The sequence below is a fragment of the Taeniopygia guttata genome, chromosome 2 (assembly GCF_048771995.1).
Source record: "Taeniopygia guttata chromosome 2, bTaeGut7.mat, whole genome shotgun sequence".
NCBI lineage: Eukaryota > Metazoa > Chordata > Aves > Passeriformes > Estrildidae > Taeniopygia > Taeniopygia guttata.
In genome coordinates, this window is record NC_133026.1 from 95956862 (window position 1) to 95978032 (window position 21171).

A 21171-nucleotide genomic window follows, 5' to 3' on the forward strand; every position below is an offset into this window, starting at 1 on the left:
CTAAATAATTTGCGAACGAGAAGACTTTGCAGCAGTTCTAAGGACAAGACTGTGCTGCTGATAGGGATGTTCACAGCTCTTAGGGGCATGGTGAAAATTGCACATGTAAGGGATGAATTTGTGCCCCAGCAATTTAAGATTAGAGCTGGACCACATAATAACCTTACCTTGATGCACCAAAACCTATTCCCAACAAAGCATATCAGCCTGCTACTCCAGTATTTGTTGGTGTCTGGCCCAAAGAACACCCAACTACCCTCTAGGGCAGTGAGTGAGCCCACTTGGATCTGGAGGTGACCCCTGCAGCACTGATGCCAAATCTCAAGTAGGTGACATTTCAGTGCCTCCAGCGGGAATTGTAGGCTGTGGCAAGGACCTACAGAAGTTGCAGGTGAAGACAGGCTGTCCTGCTGGTCGGGGCGGGAAGGAAGGCCCCAGCGTCAAACGCGCCATTGCAATGGAGCCCCAGAAGGGACCTTTTCCGGTCATGCAGAAACCTTCACACCAACCAACACAGTTTCATTTGTTTCCACCACTTTCTTACAACACAGACATGTCCCCCTTCCTCCCTCCCCCCAACCCACCAACCCCCTCCTTTCTGAACATATCAACAAAAGGAACGGCAAAATAAATAAATAAAGACTTAGCCTCTGCTTTGGGGAAGCCGCCTCTCCAGGTTTCCGCATCGGCGGCACCCCGGCTGGAGCTGGTAGGCATCAGTTTTCACGGCAAATGGTGGGTGCAGAGGGGGCCAGCGGCTCCCCGGTCCTGGCGGGAGGCTCCAGGCTCAGCTGTCCGTGTGGGCCGGCTGCCCCCGGCTGTCATTGCACCAGCCCCGAGCCGTAGCTGAAGGTGTAGCTGCTGGCCAGCGACAGAGGCTGCTGGTTCTCCTCGCCCTGCTCCGATGGGTAGCTGGGAAATGTCTGCGCCCGGGACACCTTTGCTGAGCCGAGGTTGTGACCTGGAGTGGGGAGACATGAACACAAAGGATGTAAGTGAGCTTTGAAGCCTTTCTCCATGGACACAGACTCCAGCAGATTAACTTCTTACTGTCCCATGGTGCCAGGGTGCCTGGAAAGCAGAGCTGCTCCATTGGGCCATTCTGAGGCTGCAGAAGAGGGTATTCCCTGTGGCTGAGGGTACAACTGGCTGACAGATTCCCAGCCAAGGCAAAAGGTCCCAGACCCAACTCAGACATAATTTAGGGCCAGAATTATTTTTTTAAATTTCAGAGTGTTGTATTTGTGTGTTTTCTACTTAATAAGTCTTAGTTATATCAGTTAGGACTGACAAATAACCAGTGCACATCTTGTTTACCTGAAGCACTGCCTATGAAAGTAATGCCAGAGGTTTCAAAGGGATGAAAATGACAAATGACAAATGCCACTTCATTTGTCCTTTGAACATGATGCCAGTTTGTCAGGTAAGCACAGCACCACTGTAATTCCAAAATGAACTGAAGGTGGGATATGGCAGAATACTGTCTGGGAGGAGGATATGCAAGACGCTTTTTCAGATGGGCTTATGAATCTCATATAACCATTGCTTTAATCAGCAATATGGGAAACCACATGTGAAAAGCCAGTGATGAAACTCAGGTAACACTGATAACCCAATTCTATAACCTGATAGCTTTCCTACCTCATATTGCATTTTGAAACTGAGATTCACTTAGTAGCAAAAAACGAACTTCCAAAATGCATATCTTCATGCAATGTGTCTTTTTTTTTTTTTAATTTTATATTGAAGCTTGGATTTAAAATGGTTTTACATAATGCTTTTAAAACTATCTTAATATACTTATTATCTGTAGGAATGCAAAATCATATTTCTATGTCAACCACAGAGGTATTAAAGAATAGCTGCAATGGTATAGACTCAAATACTAAAGAATTCAGCTCATGCTGACATTGTTTCAAAACAGTTAAGCAGCTGGGCCAGTAGTGCTGGAACCAAGAATGATGTTCACTGGACTTGGGAAAACTTTTCCTCACTTTTCATTTGGAAAAGTTTGATCATAACACTTCCTCATGAAAAAAACCCCATGGCTCCCCCTGAACATGAGACTATCAGAGCAATGCTGGGACCAAGACAGAAAAAAACCCAACTAAATGAAAAATAGAATAAAAGGTACATCTTAGTGACACCGAAGACAATAAAACCAGAATCTGAATTCCCAGTGGAATGTTAATGATCATAAAATTGGTTTCATGGCACAAGCAAGCAGGATTAATTTTTTATGTGTATTTTCACTTTTCATTCATTGGGTTAAATTGACACTGGCTACCAAAATTTGACTGAGATGAAAAGATTGAATGTTTTCTGCTTCAAGAAGCTTTTGCATCAAACTGAATTAAAGTTTATGGTGAGCTCTGAGCTATGCAGTAGTTGACAATGTGAATAGTCTTAAAGGTTTTATTGCTTTGACTAACTTTTAACCATGATATTAAATAAGGCCTTTATTGTTTTTTTACTTTTATTTGGGATTACATCACAATTATAGTCACTTTATGGCTTAATCTAATGCAAACCTAAGCATAAGAAGATTAATGACTCTAGATTTTAATTCTGTGTTCCAAATCTGCCGCATTTCCATCTCAGGAAGTAAAGTCTTGCTTTCCTTTCACCCAGAAACTAGAATCATATGTCTTTTAAATGTCATAAGGAATTGATTTCCTATGTAAAATGTGTCTCTTTCCTACTAATAAAGATAAATAAAATATGTCAAGGTATAACTTTCTTTCATGTATTTTATCCAAAGAATATAAAACAATTTCTGTGACAATGAGCAGGAGTAAATAGACTTACCAACCACAGAGTTCCTTTAACTCAGGTCAATTTGTATGATGTGCTGTATCTTGTATAATTAATTTAAAATCCACTTTTGTAGAATAGTGTAGCTTTAATACAGTGATGAAGAGTGGCCCTAATACACTAATTTCTAGCCACTAATTTCTAGCAAAGGAATTCAGGTGGTGTCTTAGAATGTGGAAGATGAATTGAAAGCTATTAGGGTTAAAAAAGAAATTAAATCCAGGTCATTCATTTCCTCTATATATGCCCCAAAAGCCAACATCTCCCTTGCTGTTCTCCAAAGGAAAATTTGTAGATGCTAAATATCACAACAGGGCTAGTTTTTGCCATTCTGTAACCAAAGGGGTTAAGGATGAAAGTTCTTCTCTCCTGACTGTTAGTATATGCAGTAAAAGATAAGAGAGACAGATAGCAAAGGTTAAGGCACACCTGACAGAGCCAAGAGATCTAGGATGTCTGGTTGAGGCTCAAGCTGAACAATATGGCATTGATCTATGAAAATAATAACAAAAAGAATAGAGGACATTGGTTCAAATGAAATGAGAAAGCTATGGGTAGTAGAAAAGTTATGAGTTTGGAAAGAATGGATCTAGGCAATATATTTACTTTCGACTTTTATTTTTTTTAAACAATTAATGATATCAATATACTTCAATAAATGAATAAGAAAATGGTGGTGACAAAATAATAAATAGTCTAAAGGATCCAAGTTGACTTAAGTCTGCTAAGTTGCAAATTTCCAAAATTTAGGATACTTTTCAGCTTTTTGTTAAAATTCAGCATATCGCATACTGGAAATTCTATGTTACAATAGAGCCTTTTGTTTTCATTCCTAAATATTTTAAGATTCATACAGCTGATCAGCCTTATGGAGTCCTAGGTACTGCAGTGTCTCCAAAGTTACACTTTATGTCAGCAGTAAGGATTTTGAAACTAAAGAGACAGGTAAAGTTTTTTGCAGTAAACTATTAAAGTTCCACAACTTTCTAAGTTTCCTGCTTCAGTTATATTTGGACCTTAAAAGGTTAAGAGAGAAGAAGAAGAAGAAGAAGAAGAAGAAGAAGAAGAAGAAGAAGAAGAAGAAGAAGAATACTATTTGTGGATTTTGCAGCTCTTTGGTACCACAGCTGCTTTTAAGAATACAAAACTAACTCTTCCCTACAATTATTCTGGAGTCAGCATAAGAGGAATTTGATGATTTCATGACCTGAAGACACCAGTGGAGCTGGGTGAGGTTTTTCCCGCCATGGCTTACAGAGGAAAAGTTGCTTTTCTTTCTGTTCCAGGACAGAACCTTGGAAACATAAGTATTATTCAGCCTGCTTCATCCTTTATTCAAATTTACTCTCAGGATTATAGAATGCAATGAAGCTGCAGTCCAAAGCAATTAGGTATGAATGATCCATCAAGAAAATTTAATGTAACTCAGTAAATTACATTAAATTAGATTTTTCCTGATCTTAATTATGTTGGAAACAGAGGCAGTATACACCAGGATCTTATTTCATGGCATGGTGCTTATTTATAACAATTCTTTAGAGGAAAAACCCAATGGTTTCCTAGTAACAGCAGTGACTGATGTACATATAAGTAGATCGATCACAACTTCTGAGAGAAAACTTGCAGTACTAAGCTAAATGAAAAGGAAAAAAAAAAAGAGAAGAGATCCAGGGATAAGCTTTAAAAGCTCCCTTACTGCTGCTTATTGGGAGATGTTTCTGTTTTAGATTCAGAATTGAAATTCTTAACCAGAAGGCAGGCACCAACCCTTTTTCTTTTCTAAATGAAATAAAGGTCACTCTTTTCTTTTCCAATACAAGAGTTCAAGGGATTCTCATCTGATGTTCATTGGTTAAAACACTCGTCTGTGATGTACAAGTTCTGTGTTTAAATTCCCCTCTGCTTGTGGGTAAGGTTCAACATTGCACTTTCAGTGGAAAAGCAGCTGAAAACGTTCCCTTTCTGCTCTGTACTGACACTGCTGTTCACTGTCCCTCAGTTGAGCCATTGAGACTGCAAAGCTGCTTTGTAGACTGAAGCACTTTGGTCATCTGGTTTGCAAGAGCCCTACAAATCTCTGTACTGGCAAAGCTGAGAAGCAGGAACAAGCAGCCAAGGGGAAGAGATGGCAGGTTTTTTCTCAGGCTGGTTTCCCTGCCAGATGGTTTGTTTGGCAAATGATGACCTGTGAGCAATGTGCCACCAAATGCAGTCACCACCAGACTGATCACAGCTCTGATGCAGGAGCACTTTTGAAACCTTGTGACTAAGCTTTTCCCATACAAGATCTAATAAAAGTTTATGTTTCTGCAGTACAGTGATTAAAAATTAATAGAACCAGAGGCTCCTGTGTTTCAGCTTCTGTTGCAGGCCTTTAATTACCTTATATGAGACAGCCATTAGGTAAAAATAAAGACATTTGCAGCTGCACAGCAAGCTTTCATCTGGGATTTCTTAACCTCTGAACAGATGACTTTACAAACAAAAGGATGTACTTCTAATGCATTTCTATTTTTCTAGGTAAATATAATAAATTTATTTTTGAAAATAAAATTTTATATTTCCATTTCCAAGATTATGAGCACAAAATTGAAGTCATTAAATTAGAGCCAATTGGATATCTTTACTAGTATTGTGTTTTGTATTTGGGAGTCTCTGAGACCTAATGATTGCAAAAGTTCTGCAATTGCTATAGATGTCTCTATAAATGCTATAGAAAATCATGTGTGCTCAAAAGAAATTTCTATGAATCAATCAGTGCAAGCTAAGAATAAATAAAGTGAATCAATTGTTCCATTGTAAAGCAGTTTCTTCTTTTTAGAAATATTAAATGGAAAATTCTGTTGTTCACAATAAACAGAACAGTCTGGGAAGCAGAGAAACAGAGATTATGAGATTTTATCATTGCACAACAGGATAGTGCAAGAAGGTGGAAAAAACCCAATTAACTAACAGATGTTTCAAGAATGAAACATTAGTAAGAAGGAGTCAGCTCTATGTTGTTTCCTCACACAATTCTCACTGGACTAAATGCAACTCTTGAGTCAAAAGTTCCCAAAACTAGTACCAGTCTTTAATCTAGATTTGCATTCTCCAAGGACTTTTCCAACAGCAATGAAAGCTCCTATTTATACCAGAAGAGGCCCAAAAAAATTTAGTTCTGAAAAGAACTAAATTTTTATGACTGGTTATTTCAGATGGAAGCTTTTACCCTCTAAGAGCTTTTGTTGCAAAGGAAGAGACTTCATATTTTATTCTGGACAAATAAAAAAAATTCTCCAAAAAAACCCCCTACTTTGGTCTCGAATCAGTTAAGTGGCTATTATTGCATCAAAAAGGATACTTTCATTTAAGGCAGAAAATAAATGACTGCTGCTATCCTATTTATAAATTGATACTGGTTAAAATTCTGCCAACTCTCTGTATTGAATCTATTGAGCTACTGATGACAAAGCAGCTTTTCCTTTTCTGCTGTTAGATGATTGGAATAACTAAAGCAAAGTTTCATAGCAGGACAAACTGCTACAAAGCAAAACATTTATTTTGCAGTAATGATGCAGTTGGATTGGAAGGGCATTAATTGGTACAACAATTATTATGCTGTCACTCACAAAAAGATGCAATGGAAGGCAGCAGATGGAAACTGAAAAACAGCATAAACTACATTACAGCATATTGATTTCCATATACTTATTGAAAGTGAAACTGTGGGCCTGATTCAGTTCCAAATAAAGAAATACGAATTTTTCTTCGAATTTAACTGCAGTTGAAATTAAAACTCCAGGGAACACAGCTGGGCTCCAACTTTCATATATTCTAAAATAATTTTGGATTTAATTCCACCAGATACATATATCTTTCTGAAGGGAGAAAGAATATAAAGAAACCTAATTCTTGAGACAGATTTTTAAGATAATTGTATAGTCTGTTTAATATTAATACTTTTGAATAAAAGTAATTTAAATTGAGAATAAAATACATAGGAAATATATGAAGAGAGAGAATGACAAACTCTCAGCCTCCCCTTTTAAAATATTTCTTTTCCATTCTTAATTGAAAAAAGAATTTCATTTTCCTCAGAATTTGAAACAGAAATAGTAATTTTTTTCTTGTTCACCATCAAGATTAGTAAGTACCTGAGCAGATACATATTTGTTACAGAGCCATATCACTTTCCAGAATTGGAGGACTATTATTTAACTTAAAAGTCTTTGTCATCGTCATCAAGACCTCCTCTAGAAAAGGAGCTTTACATATGCAGAAGAGACTGCAGGATTGCCAATTTAAGACCAGTAAATTTACAATATGTGGATTTTCAGCATTCCAATTTTGGCACAATAATGCTGGAGTTCCAAGAAGAGCAAGTCTACATGACAATAGAAACACAGAAAAATTGTTTCAATACCTACAATGTGAAATGCTTGTAAATATTATGCACAGGAAAAAAAAGCATTATTTAATTTATACCCCTACCTAAAATAGCAGGTATTTAAAAGCAGCATAGTGAAACATGTAATTAAAGCCAATGTATTGACTGAAGGCCAGGTCAGCTTAATTGCTGCTGTGTTTTGCTGGGAAGTGTTTTTAAATACTTACTGTCCTGCTGCACTTAACCTGTGAATCACCTACTTAGACTATCACTAGTTGGAGTAGCTCCTGTGATAGAAATATTAGGACATCAATCACATCTTTCTCAAGGGTTTGTAGGTTTATCTTGCTCTCTAATTTTAATTGGCTTCCATTAGGATTTTTTTCCTAATAATGCATTTAGGTGTGTTTATAAAGGAAGGAGACGTATATAAATCCCTACTACCTACCATCTCCACCCAGGACAGAGAAAAGAAAATTATTTACACATCTCACAGTACCCAATAGTCTTTTCAATTTTTGCTCATGTTTCTACTGCCAAAATCTGACACATATTTGGAAAAACTGATCTATTTTACATATTATATCTCTTTGACTGGTACTCTTCTATTTGTTATCTGTAACTGTAGGCATGTGTGCCTGAATTTCAAGGAGATTAAATAAAAGAAATTGGAGCAGCAATTTTTCTAGTTTTGTGCTCTGAGCCAATGTGCAGGTAAGCATAAAAAGCTTGTAGTTAGCTTTCTTACATTGTCTTCCATATAAAGACCACAGCAGTCCTTGCAGAGATTAATTCATTTTGTCTTTGCAGCTTTTTGCACTTGTGTTAATGTTGGAGTACTAAACCAACCTCCTCTCACCCTCTGTCCTGAGTTCAGCTCTTTAACAATGCCAACACAGTTGAAGAAGGTTCAATCATGTTCCCACTTGACACAAAATTAGGCTGAGGTCCAAATTTGCAACAAAACAAACATCCTTTTCCAGTTGAACACTCTCAAAAATAAGGATTTCTGAGTTTGTGCAGTGATAGTTTAATTTTTTAATTTATTGGTTTAAAAGTATTTTTCAGGGAGCCCTGATAGCCTGGCATTGAGCAGCCTCATCTTGCAACCCAAATAATTCTGTAATGCAACAAAATAATTTCTTTGTAAAAATTTTTCTTGTGAGAAAAAAATTCCTCTATTTAAAAAAGAAAATCAGTTAAATAAAGTATTGAGCTGCTCTTCCTGACTTGACTAAGTTAGGAGAGTTGCAGGTTTCTCTGAACCATTACAAAGATGATCCAAAATTTGTGCGTATGGAGAAGTGACTATGGTCAAGGATTTTGTTTTGTACTGAAAGATACAGGCATCATGACCTTGAAGAAAAGCTTTTGAGAGGAAATGTGGGCAGTTTAGTACTAAAATGTATCAAAATGCCAGGAAGTTAATGAACAGCAAATAAAATCTTGAATGAGTGCCCTAACAAAGCTACCTGAAAAGGCTGAGTACTTTGTCCATGATGGCCTAATTTATTCTTTAAACCACAGGCTCAGTCAACCAGAAACTAATATAAAACCTAATATAAAACATCTCCACATAACTTGTAAAAAGTTGAGGTTTATAATGAGAATAATAGCTGTTTCTGAACTTGTGTCTGTGCCAAGTAAATTTATTTCATTCACCGCAAAAGTAAACAAAGACTAAGGATTTTTATACATGATGCATATAGTTTCACTTTCCTATTCAAGATCAAAACTCAATGAACTTTTTAAACAGAAACTTCACAAAGCAGACATTCCATGTTGGTAACACTAAGGAAAAAAAAGGTAGAGGAGAAATTTCTGGAAGTGGCAATTTCCTTTACTTCAAGGAACACTTGAATGAGATCCAATTGCAAAATGCAAGAAATAACAAGAAAAGAATGCTCTGATCCTAAGTGCATATGGGAAAGGCTAAAGTGGGGGAAAGAGACAACAGCTAGGGAAGACTCCAACAAGAAAATTATTTCAGTGTTTATTTTGTATCATGCAGACATAACAAGCCAGCAAAAGAAAATACTAAGAAAAATTAACCTGCTCCTGGGATAATTGAAAATCAGGAAGAATATGAAGCTGGTGAAAAAAGAAACAAACATGAAGGATTGATAAAACTGTGTGGATTGAGTTAATTTTTCTTACATAATTTTCTGCTGTGTCTAAGTAGGTAGAGCTCCACGCTTAGCTATCTGCTTTTGACTCCTGGGTAGAGCATGAAGTCATTATGACAGCCAACTGATGGTAGATCTTTGGGCAGAAATTGATTTGGAGTATAATTTTCTTTTACATCCTTGCAAAGTATATGTACCAGAACAATTTAAAGCTGGTAGCTATGCATGTAGTGTCATCATCCTGGTTTACCAATTTGTTAGCTCAGTGTTCACTTTTCCCTTCCTCAAAATGTTTATGTCATGCTTTTATTACAGCCAAACTAAATGCCCCTTCAAAAGAGAGATTTTATCAGATAGATTGTTTAAAAATCAATGCCTAAATCTATCACTGATATAACAGAAAGCATCTTACTGAAAAATTCAATGTAAAAATGCAAATTTATACATTGCATATCACTTTGATGATATGGAATATGTCACTGTTAAATATTTATTGCATTTCAAATCATGTTAACATTTCCCCTTGGATACACTATTCCAGAAAACTCTATACAGGCCTGATGAAATTCAGCTGATACTACAGAGATGGAGTGAATTTCTAATTTAATATTAGAATATGTAAAGTGAAATGAAGGAAAAATTTACTTACATCCATAAAAAGTGTGTAGTGTGGAGATAGTACACAGCCTTTGCAAAGGGGGTACTACTGCAGGTACTATTGATTGATTGGTGCTGTTTAATCTTGTGGCTGTTATAATTCTGCTGATCTTTATATTGGCCAGTATTTCCTGGCCTGGTAGCATTTTCATTATAAACACTCCATTCACAAAGATTTATCACTAGACCATAAAAAAATTGCCATAAAATGAAACTCAGCACATGAGGTCTGAGAACGAAGTCAAAGAGCAAATTTAGTCTGACAGGATGGAGGGAATATGTTTTTCACCACATTTTATGTAAGTAAAATACAGCCTTGATTGGAAAAAAAAATTAAAAATAGAGAAAAAATTGGCAGGCAGTAAAGCTTACATTGCTCAACATAGTGAAAATGGGGATAAAGGATTTATGCTAGCCCAAATTGATATCCATTCTACAAAAACTATATTTAAAAGACAATTTTATTATCTGAGTAGAACATGAGAACTAAAAACATATAAAACATAAAGTCTAAGACATGCAGGTGGCACATCTGAGCCCTTCCTTTTGTGCTCCCAGCTCCTCTTTGCACACCTGAAGAGCTAGGGAAACAGGGAGAATAATGTAAGCAAAACGAACTCTTATCAAAAACAAAGACACAAAAAAGGTAAACAGAATTGCAAAACATGTTTTATGCATATTTGCTTTCCACTGTGGAGTCAGATATGCTCCACTTTTGGGTTGTTCAAAGAGGCAGGAATGCCTGGCTATTGGAAATGGTTGTGAGGTGTAACAGGACCATCATTTTAGTATCAGCTGTGCCTGCGATTACCTCAGCAAATGGATGCATGGCAATTTCAGTTCTGTTTGAGCCATGCTTGAGATTTTCACTGCACAAAAGCAGCAGAACTCATCATCTGTTTTTGATAATTTTCCTCTACCTCTGTTACAAAGCGCAGAATCGTTCCATTACTGCACTTCCATTGAAGGAAGTTCCCTGAGGACAAAGTGCCATTCAAACCATAGACAATGTCGTCCAAGAACAGGAAAAAGTCTTGGACTCTGGTAAAACACCTTTCCTTCAAGGAACTTTCTATTTATGTTGTAACACAGGGAATTAGCCCAGCTTGTGTGTATTTTGCTGTGAAGAGAAGGAGTAGGGTGGTTTGTGGGAGATAAAAAACACCTTTCCCAGTTTGATAAAATGAGCTATTTAAACTTACTAAAGATTTTCCATTTTTTTTTCTGCCACCAATGAGAAAAATTCAGAGAAGATCTCATATTAATATATGCAGGGATGAAACACAGCTTTCAGAAGTTCTACCTTTCAAAATTGACTTTTTTACCCATATATTAAAAGCATTTATTAAACCATTTGTTATTCAGATTTGGGCTCTCTATGAAATAACTTTCTATGAAATTGTCCTTACGAATATTCTTTAGGAGACTTTAATGTTATTTCAAGCTGCAACTAGACAGTAATAGTAGATGCCATGTAAAAGTGAAATATTGTATTAGCTCATAATTAACTCTCTGGAAATGTTAAAAAGCTTCCTGAAACACTTGAGCAAGTCAGGAAAACATACCTCTCCAGCAGTTCTAAAGGAAAAAGGACTTTTTTTTTTTTTTTTTAAGTGCAATATGGAATTATAAGACTTGAGACAGTAGGCACAGTACACAAAAAATAAAGAAATTGATTTTATGACATGTATTTGAGGTATATTTTGAGGTGTTTGGTAGTAGCCATTGCAAGTGGTTGAACAGTTTATGAAATGGATGGAATAAAGGAAAGGTTACTGCCTGTACTGAGTGTAACAGCACTCTGAGTTCTTTTGTTCCTTGTAGAGATTGTATATATAAAATATGTGGCAAAAAGGCAGTTCACAGAGATGAAACAAATTATTTTCCTCTATAATTTATTCTCTAAAATAAAGAAGTTTATTGATTTTTAGATTATAGATGTTTAATTGGAATAAAGTAGATGTCTAAAACACCAATGAAGCACTCAGGAAAGTTAATCCATTTTTCATGACTCTATAAATAATTTCTTCTAGCTGTAAAAGCCTTCAATTACCCACCAGGAAATAAAAAACAATGGCTCTAATTTACTGAGGGATGCAAGTGATGTTCTTTTGCTTTTATTTTTTCCCTGAAAGGGAATTCACTGTGATTCAGTGTGAACAAACTGTGCCATTTTTATTACACTTGTGTAACAATAGAGGAAATGAGTGGAGGTAAATCTGGAAAGGGGTGTCAAGGAACTTGACCTGCTTGTTTCTGGAGATGGGAGGAGTCCCTTTGCCTTTTTCAGACAACAGAAGAAACAGCTTAAACCAAAGCATTTCCTCCCACACCCACCTCCCCCCCCCCAAATAAACAAATAAACAGAATATAAAACCCAATGATAATAGTAAAAAACACTGAAAGTACCAACTACGTGCCTTCTCTGGAATATAATTTCTAAAAGTGTAAATATTCTGTCCTGTGTTTTGCTTTTTTCCATTCCTTAGCTGAGGATGGCTTTTTGTTAGCATTCCTTTTGTGGCCTCTCAAATCACAGAAGCTGTTTGAGCAGCTCAGCAGCAGTCCCTTCAAAAGATTTCCTTAATTCCAGCTGCTGGGAAGAGTCCTGACAGACCCAATTGACTGATCTGCTGAAGCAGGAAGGGGTAGAGAACTATCACCTCTTAAATGACATTCATCCTGTCCTCTCTCACTGCCTGTTAGTTAAATGTTACTAAAGCAGCCAGGAAATGACAAAAAAGCATGCCACAGCACAAGACAATAAGCAGCAATCATATCAGAACATGGCATGTGCAAAGTAATTACACTTCCTACAGACATTTAGAGAAAAGAGTGTGACATTAAAGCAAGGCACTTTGCTGATGGCCATTTTGCCATTGGCTTTTACTGTAAAGAACTGTAACACAGATTTTAAATTCATTATGAATGTCTGCAGTTGTAGCATGCAGGTAAGAGATGCTGAGGTGAACAAAGATGAATTAATCTCCCAGAATGGTTGAATGCTACAGGTATTGGTGGTTGGTAGCAGTTTAGCTAACAGGAAGAATGGAGCCATCAGCAGTAGAAGGGAAAGAAAAGTAATGTAGAGGATTCACTTCACAGTTTCTTAATGAAATCTCAGGAATTTCTTACATATAGCTAGACCATCCAGTGCTCCAGTAATTTGCAGCTATTGGTGGTCACACAGTGGCATGTGAAATGCAGAAATTGCAGCGCAGACACAAAAGAGATTCACACCAGCTTCTGCCACCATGGCTTGCTGCCTTTTGTGCTATTATTTTTCCTTTCAGTGCCTATTATAGCAGAGCAGCATATAATGTGGAAGCATACAGTATGAGACAGTATTCCTGAGTGATGGTACTACTTCTCCATGAACACTGCAAAAATTATTACCTTGCATGTAAATTTTTAGGTTTACTAGTACAGCTCTAAAAGGAAGGAAGTAAATAATAGAATACAAGTAGTTTTATGGCTGGACAAAAAAAAAAAAAAAAAGGAATTTAGAGAGCTGAAAATCAGCTGTGATTTAAAAGGACGTTAAAGTATGAATTCAGCAGAAATGACAACTCTGTGGGTACTATATCTGGTGAAACGTGATATCATACTTTTACACTAAGGCAAAATGGCAGCTTGGAAAACTGTATTGTATGAGGTACTGGCTTCAGGTTGCAAGAGTAAAACCAAACTAAAATTAAACATATATATTTTCTATTTTAAAAGTACAATTTAAAGGGAAACAACTAATAAAACAAATAAAAAATTAAAACCCCAACAAATAAAAAACCCAAGTTCCCCCCCTCCCCAGCCCCCCACCCCCAACAATTTCATAAGCAAATGACTTTTACCAGTTTTTGCAATTGATGTCTTTATAACTTACTCTCCCTGGAGCAATAATAATTAAAAATTAGAAATTGTGAGGACTTTTACTCATCGCTTTTTAAACAGGACAAAGCAGTAATGTGTATTCCTTAGCTAAGTCCTCAGGCTGAGGTGTGAGATAACACTTATAGAGCAGGTTTGCTATTAACAAAATATAGATGGGTATTTATTCTACAACCAGAAAAAGAGCTAAAATCTTTTGTGTTAGAGCTCACACCAGTGATTACTGCACTATCCTGATTAGTCAGGACACTGACTCTGCACCACAAAATCACCATATCTACATCCCATTGCTAGAGCATGCCATTAAAATAATTTTCTTTATATAGTGTTGCAGCTGCAGACATGATCAGTACTAAGGCACAGAAGAGGGAGCATTCCGTGATTCTTGGAGAGCTTTGTCTCTCACATGATCTTTACATTCTTTTAAGATTTTACGTTTTCCTTCATAAGTAGGAGAATGGGATCCAGTTAGTTACTTACACTTATGTCTCTTTTCAATGAATATTTGATGAAACACAGCAATGGCTACAGAAGTCCCTAAAGCAGCTCAGAAATTGAGGTACTACCTCAAAATGTCTGCCAGCCAGTAAACAAAACCTGGCTTCATAAATTCCCTTTGAAAAATGAAACAAGCATTTTTTGACTTTTGAGAACAACCATTTACTAAAAAAGGAAATTTTCTGGGATGTGAAATCTGTCTGTCCATTCACCTTAGTGGATAATCTGGAGCTGAATTTAAAATGTGACTGGGGAGCTATCTAAATTTTAGAAAGTATTCAGATCTGCTGCTGAGGGCTGTGAACCATATGCTTTGTGCCTACAAAATGTGTTTCTCAGACAATACCTAGGGAATTTCATAGAAGCAATGAGCAAGGGGAAATCCAATTTTTATATCTTTGGTAGAATGACTAAATAGCAATGACTCAGGCAGCTGGACCATCATGATCCATTACAGATCCATCCTTTCCCTACTAAATTGTTACTTTCAGAGCAAAAATAAGGAAGCATTAGCAGCAAGGAACACAAAATGCAGTGTTGCTGTTTCTACTGACCAGCTATTATTTTTCTTCATTTTAAAAATTAATTGCCTTGAAAAAGTAGTAGAGTTATATCAAAATATCTTGAATTTCCTGCCCCTCAAAAGCAAAGAAAAAGAGAAGGGAAGTTCCATGAAGTTCTGGGAAGTTCCAGGAAGGGAAGTTCTGGGAAGTGAAGAAAAAGAGAAGAGAAGAGAAGAGAAGAGAAGAGAAGAGAAGAGAAGAGAAGAGAAGAGAAGAGAAGAGAAGAGAAGAGAAGAGAAGAGAAGAGAAGAGAAGAGAAGAGAAGAGAAGAGAAGAGAAGAGAAGAGAAGAGAAGAGAAGAGAAGAGAAGAGAAGAGAAGAGAAGAGAAGAGAAGAGAAGAGAAGAGAAGAGAAGAGAAGAGAAGAGAAGAGAAGAGAAGAGAAGAGAAGAGAAGAGAGAGAAGAGAAGAGAAGAGAAGAGAAGAGAAGAGAAGAGAAGAGAAGAGAAGAGAAGAGAAGAGAAGAGAAGAGAAGAGAAGAGAAGAGAAGAGAAGAGAAGAGAAGAGAAGAGAAGAGAAGAGAAGAGAAGAGAAGAGAAGAGAAGAGAAGAGAAGAGAAGAGAAGAGAAGAGAAGAGAAGAGAAAGAAAAGAAAAGAAAAGAAAAGAAAAGAAAAGAAAAGAAAAGAAAAGAAAAGAAAAGAAAAGAAAAGAAAAGAAAAGAAAAGAAAAGAAAAGAAAAGAAAAGAAAAGAAAAGAAAAGAAAAGAAAAGAAAAGAAAAGAAAAGAAGAAAAATGAATGAAAACCTGTACAGGACATGCTGTTTTATGCAACAGCACCTTTGCAAGAAATGTGTTGGGGGAAAAGTAAGCATTATCTTAGTATTTTAACTTTGAACTGAGTAAAGCAGGCAAAAAGCATTCTTTGCTAAATTTAAGAACCGTGGTGCCATCTGACAGAAAGCTTTTCCTTCTTTCCTCAAAGTAGAATTCAGTTTTTGATTTACTCAGTATCACCTTTTGATCAAAGACTTTACATCTACTGTGGTCACTTCTGTGATTTCACACAAAATCCTTTCCAGTTCTTTTGATGCCCTGCTTTTGCCTAACAAGAGCCTAATATGCACATATCTTTAACTTACCAACCAGAAGCTATGAAACCAGTGAGAATAATTTCAAATTATGATCATTATCAAATCACTAAAACGATCTGTCCCTTGCTCAATTCACCTCTGATGTAGTAGGAATAAGGTTGGGAGGATTCCAGCTTTCTAATCTTTCTGCCTGGAATGCCATGCAGAGGGTAAAGCACTCTTCTCATTATTCTGCAGTAACAGCAATCACTGTGCTACCTGCTTTACCCCTTGATGCTCAAAGGTAAAAGTACATGGATGGAGTACAGTCCTTTTCTAGTGACAAAAGGGAGCACCTCTTCAAACAGAGCCTCTTCAATTTTCCTCCCATTAGCATCATCTTGTAATGGCTCTAACTCCTGCCTAACTAGGAACAACTAGAAAGCAGAGTTATTACAGTAGGTCTGGTCTGTAAATTAAATGATATTAAATGTGCATTTCCAAAGAGAGGTAGACTTTTTGATGATTTTTTTTCAAATCATGATGGCTGATATAAAGTATTTATAAAAATTTTGCTTCCTGCGTCTCTCCAAGGTCGGCTATTTAATTTATTTTTGTCACTATATACTACTTTTAATATTACATATTAAGTTAAGAAGGTTGATTTTGTTTTCAGAAAAAAACTAAACAGCAAATAACAAAACAACCTAATCACTCACCCCCCCAAATATTATTTGCAGATGAGAGTCTTACATATAATTTTAATATGATAAATGATAAAAAGATATATAGTTGACTTTTTAAAATTTTGAGAAATATTAGTTTTAATAATAAATTAAAATATTATTTTAATTTAACAATTTAAATATTGGCAAGCAATAGATGGTGGAAAACGTTTTCATGAGAAGATCCGATACAACTTTTCTAAGGCTTCATACAACCTCCAATTTCATATTTCCATACCATGTTTTTTAAGTTCATCAGCAATATAATGCATAAAGGTTTTTCATTAAACATTAGAGAGTGATTTGAAAAAAATGCAAGATCTAACAAATCTTAAAAATATTATAGTAGAGCTTGAATGTTTTTGAAGTTTACTATTTCATTATTTTTTACCAGAGAAGGTAGGATTTATTTATTTGTTAGATTTATTTCATACACCTAGACTGTCTCAGGTAAAAAACCCTCCTCAAGAGCTTATACATTTAAAAGGGGCCTTGATAAAAAAGGATGCTTTATAGGGCATATACTAAATATTATTGAGGGAAATGAAGAGAAATATATGAAAGTATAGTAAGCTGTGACACACAGTTAACCATTTTATCACCTATAATGTGTCTTGCTGGACTCTTTCGGCTGTTTACCTGTCTTAGAAACTAAATAAATCTGTTTTTTTAAACTGGTGCTTTATCAGCTGGAATATCATTGCTGTTTAAAAGAGTTTAATATCTCAGCTCCATTTATCACAGCTGCTGTCATGTCACAGCACTTAGCAGAACATCCCACTGTCATATGAGAACTTAGCACACCTGCTGAAAACTGTGAATATTAATTGACTGTATCACAATGCAAACTTTTTTCATGCACCAGGAAAGTGTATAATTTGGATACAAAACATCTGGATGAGAACGACCTGTCCGACCTAAAAACTGGAAATTTTTCCCCCAAGAGATTTAATTTCCTGATAAAACAACACTCCATTATATTTCACATTCAGTTGTACTTTTTGCCAGACTGAGTTTTGCTGAGAAATAATTAGTCAAAAATCCCTCACTTGTTTAGACATTCTTGATGCGCTGAATTACTTTTTTTTTTCCTCCCACCACCAAAACAACACCGAAGCAGAGCACAGCTTTTTGTGCACCCAGGCATCACTCCAAGCTCCATCACTGTCCAGATATCAGCTGCAGACACACAATTTCAGCTCCTTCAGGGGGATTGGTCCTGAATGGCACCAAAATGACTTTGTGCTTTGAAAGCAAAGGCTGATTGAGGCCCCAGTTTCTTGGTCTTCCCCCAGTGAAGGCTCAGAGCTTCCCGGTGCTGCAGCCACACCTCGGGACCCTGCGTGTGCTGGGGTCTGTGTGTGCAGCCTGACAGCTGACTACAGCAGCATAAAAAACCTCCCCAGCCTCATTCAGTAATTGGGGCTCTGGCTGCAGCTTCACAGAGCTGCATCCAGCTTTCCTTACACTGTCCACTGCCCAGATAATTGGTGTGACATTTCATTCCTCCCTTCGCCAGGAAAAGGCATTTGGGCAGAAAGTTCCCTCTCCCAGCCCGTGCCTCCAGCCCCAAGTAAAAAGGGCAATTATGTTTCCTGGTTCAGAGGCTGACACCTTTTCCAGGCTGGTCAAGAGCAACCTTCCCCTTCTCTATCACCCTGCTGAAAACAAGACATGATAGAAAAAGAGACCAAATGTAATTCATGTTGTTAGGTAGTTATATGCAGAAAAAAGCTGCCAGTTGGATAATTAGGGATGATGCCTACGGTGCCTTTCCTTCCTGCCCATTTTGATGCCTAAGCAGAATTTTTTGCCAAATACATGGCCTGTAGGTTTAACTATTTCAGACAAACCAGTGGATTAATACTGACCTTCTAGATTAGAAATTGTAGCTCTGTTTGCTGTTTTTCCCTTTGTCATTTTTGCTCTTTGATAGTCCTTGGGGAATGGGACAATTTATATCACTGCATTTCAGTTTCATATATTGGTTTATATCTTGAATTTCTGAGAATTTCCATCTCTCTTTCACTATAGAAGAATCTTTATATTTTAATACAAATGTAAAGGTCTACAGAAATTCTGAAAACAGAGTTAAAATATGAAACACAAAAAGTTATTTTAACCTTACACATTAGATTTAAGTCACAAGAAGATTTGTTGGATGTGAAACTGACATAGTATTCCTTTTTTTAGCATTCACTGGCTGCAACAGAAGAAAAAGATTATATCATCAACACGACATCAGATTCAGTCCAAGTAAGAACCTTAGGAATATTGTTCCAACTTAGCATTTTTACAGTCAAGACATCATAAGGGTTATGTGATGAAATAAAATAGATAAGTAGCAGTTAAGGAGTACCAACTCTGTAGTAGCTGCTGCAGTGTTGGCTTTCAAGAGATCACATGCAGCCTCCCTCAAATAAAGAAAGAAGAAATAAGGAGAAAGGCTTTACCCTCTAAGCTACTATGAAATATACAAAGACAAGCTACATTCACCAGAGGGCAACCCGGCACTTTCCACCATGGTAATGTTCTGTTTTATAAATATTTATATATCTATAAGCCAGCTATAGTCAGATTCTCGAAAGCTCATAAACAGAAAAGCAACAAACATGGCAGCTAAGCTATTTACAAGTGAAACAAATTGAGAGCATCTCAGAAAAAAAAGAAAGACCAATAGGAAATGCCTCTAAAGTTTAAAACAGCATAGCAGCATTTAAAGCCTTTATTTTCTTTATTGTTGCAGATATCTATAAGAACAGATGGTTCCAAAAAGATGTGTTTCCATTTAGGCTTCTGCCATACTGTATTTATGAGAATGCATAGTCACAAGACATATGCCACCTGGCTTTGAGCTGTGATTCGTTCAGCTGCAGAACTATATTAGGTGAAAATCTTTTGCAACACTGAAGAGGTTTCTGAAGTTTTGTAGGAATAGCAGTCCTGAAGTTTGAAGCATTCCATCCTGTTTCAGGAAGAATAATTATACCTGATATTTTCTTCAGAAGAAAAAGTAAGGAAGAAGAAAGAGTAAGTGGTTCTTGTAAGTGGTTCTTATTGACAAAGACCAGGGGAAAAAACTTCTCACAATCTATATAAGCAATGAGAAGAAATGAGCTCATAAGCTCAAGAAATCTACTCCTGAAGTCTCATCTCTAACCATATATCTAATGCACAATCCATAAAAGTTACTTCTTTCCTTCTGAAAACATACACAAATGCGTATGTAAGAGAGTGCAAAAGCTCTGAAAACAAAATTAAAAAATTGACCACACAGAGATATTTTAACATATACATTAGGGTTGGCATTCAGTCACAAGCTTTGTTGGATGTGAAACTGCCATAGTACTCCTTCCACTACAGCTCAGCACCTGCTCAGTTGCTTATTGCTATTCTTTATATCTTACGGTTATCTTCTTTATGTACAGAAAAGATGCAAGTGCATTTTAAAGCCATGTTTTTTCCTTTCAGCCCTAGGTTTTGAGATATGTTTTGTGGAACCTATTAGTTCTGTTTGAGTCCTGGAAAAGAGTGGAAGGTGACAGAGAATTAATCAAAGTCTTCTTTTTGCATTAATCCACTCAGGGGCTGATGCACAATTTCTAAGGGCTAAAGCACAGACAGCTACATGAAGTAGTTGCAAGATAAGTTCTGGATGGATACAACCATACTGACACAAAGAAGTAAAAAGAGGATAGTGACTTGTTATATTTGAGTCTCAAAACAAGTTGCCAACAAAGCTTTCTCCTCTCTCCTGCCCAATGTTCCTCGCTGGGCACCCTGTGATCACAGCCAATTTATGGTTTTGGAAATATGTAATGTAGGAAAATAAGTTTTTAAATTTCTGTATTCTAATGAAAGTTTAAATTTGATGTCACACTTAGACAAGCACAGGATTTCACCTCTGACTATCCCACATACTTACTGCTGTGGCTTACAGGGTCAAGGAAATTAAACTGCTGGGGAAAACAAAGCAAGCTGGAAAGGTTAAACACAATAAAAAATATCCTTTGCTTATCAAAGAGTGAAGAGTCATCCTTCCATCTGAAACAGCTAGAAATAAAAATTTTTCTATTCTATCAGGCTCATTTGTTCTGGTTAATTTCCTCAGTCTTGCAAAAGATTTCTGCCTAATATGACTGAAATTTAACAAATCACAGCTCAAAAGGGGAAGATGTACTGACATTTTTGGTCATTGTTAAATGTACTTGACCACATTCAGAAGTGAAGAATGTTTTCACTTTAGAAATACTTGAAAACATACTTTAGAAGCTTAGCTTGCAAGAAAAGTGTAAACAGTGTTTTGAGATTCAGCAGAGATATTTATAGCCATTCTAAGACAAACAAACAAAAAAGGCCAAACCCCAGCTTGTTTCTATTTTGATACCAAGTAAATGTACAGACAACCTACACAGAGTTTAATGGATCAGTTATTGACAAGGTGATTTGCTTTGACTGATCAGTCATATAGGAAGGTCTTGGCAGTCTCTGGACTTTGAATTCCTTTCTAGATATATCATAGAA

General features: G+C 36.5%; 1 protein-coding gene across 1 annotated transcript in view; it reads right to left on the reverse strand.

Annotated features, from left to right (window-relative positions):
* Positions 1 to 685: 685 nt before the first annotated feature.
* The window catches only part of DOK6 (docking protein 6), a 240954-nt gene continuing 220468 nt past the window's right edge, over positions 686 to 21171 (reverse strand). The window contains exon 8 of the mRNA XM_030265926.4: positions 686 to 961. Within this exon, the coding sequence (XP_030121786.1) occupies positions 822 to 961 (140 nt within the window). The 3' untranslated portion in view covers positions 686 to 821. The remainder of the gene's footprint in view (positions 962 to 21171) is intronic.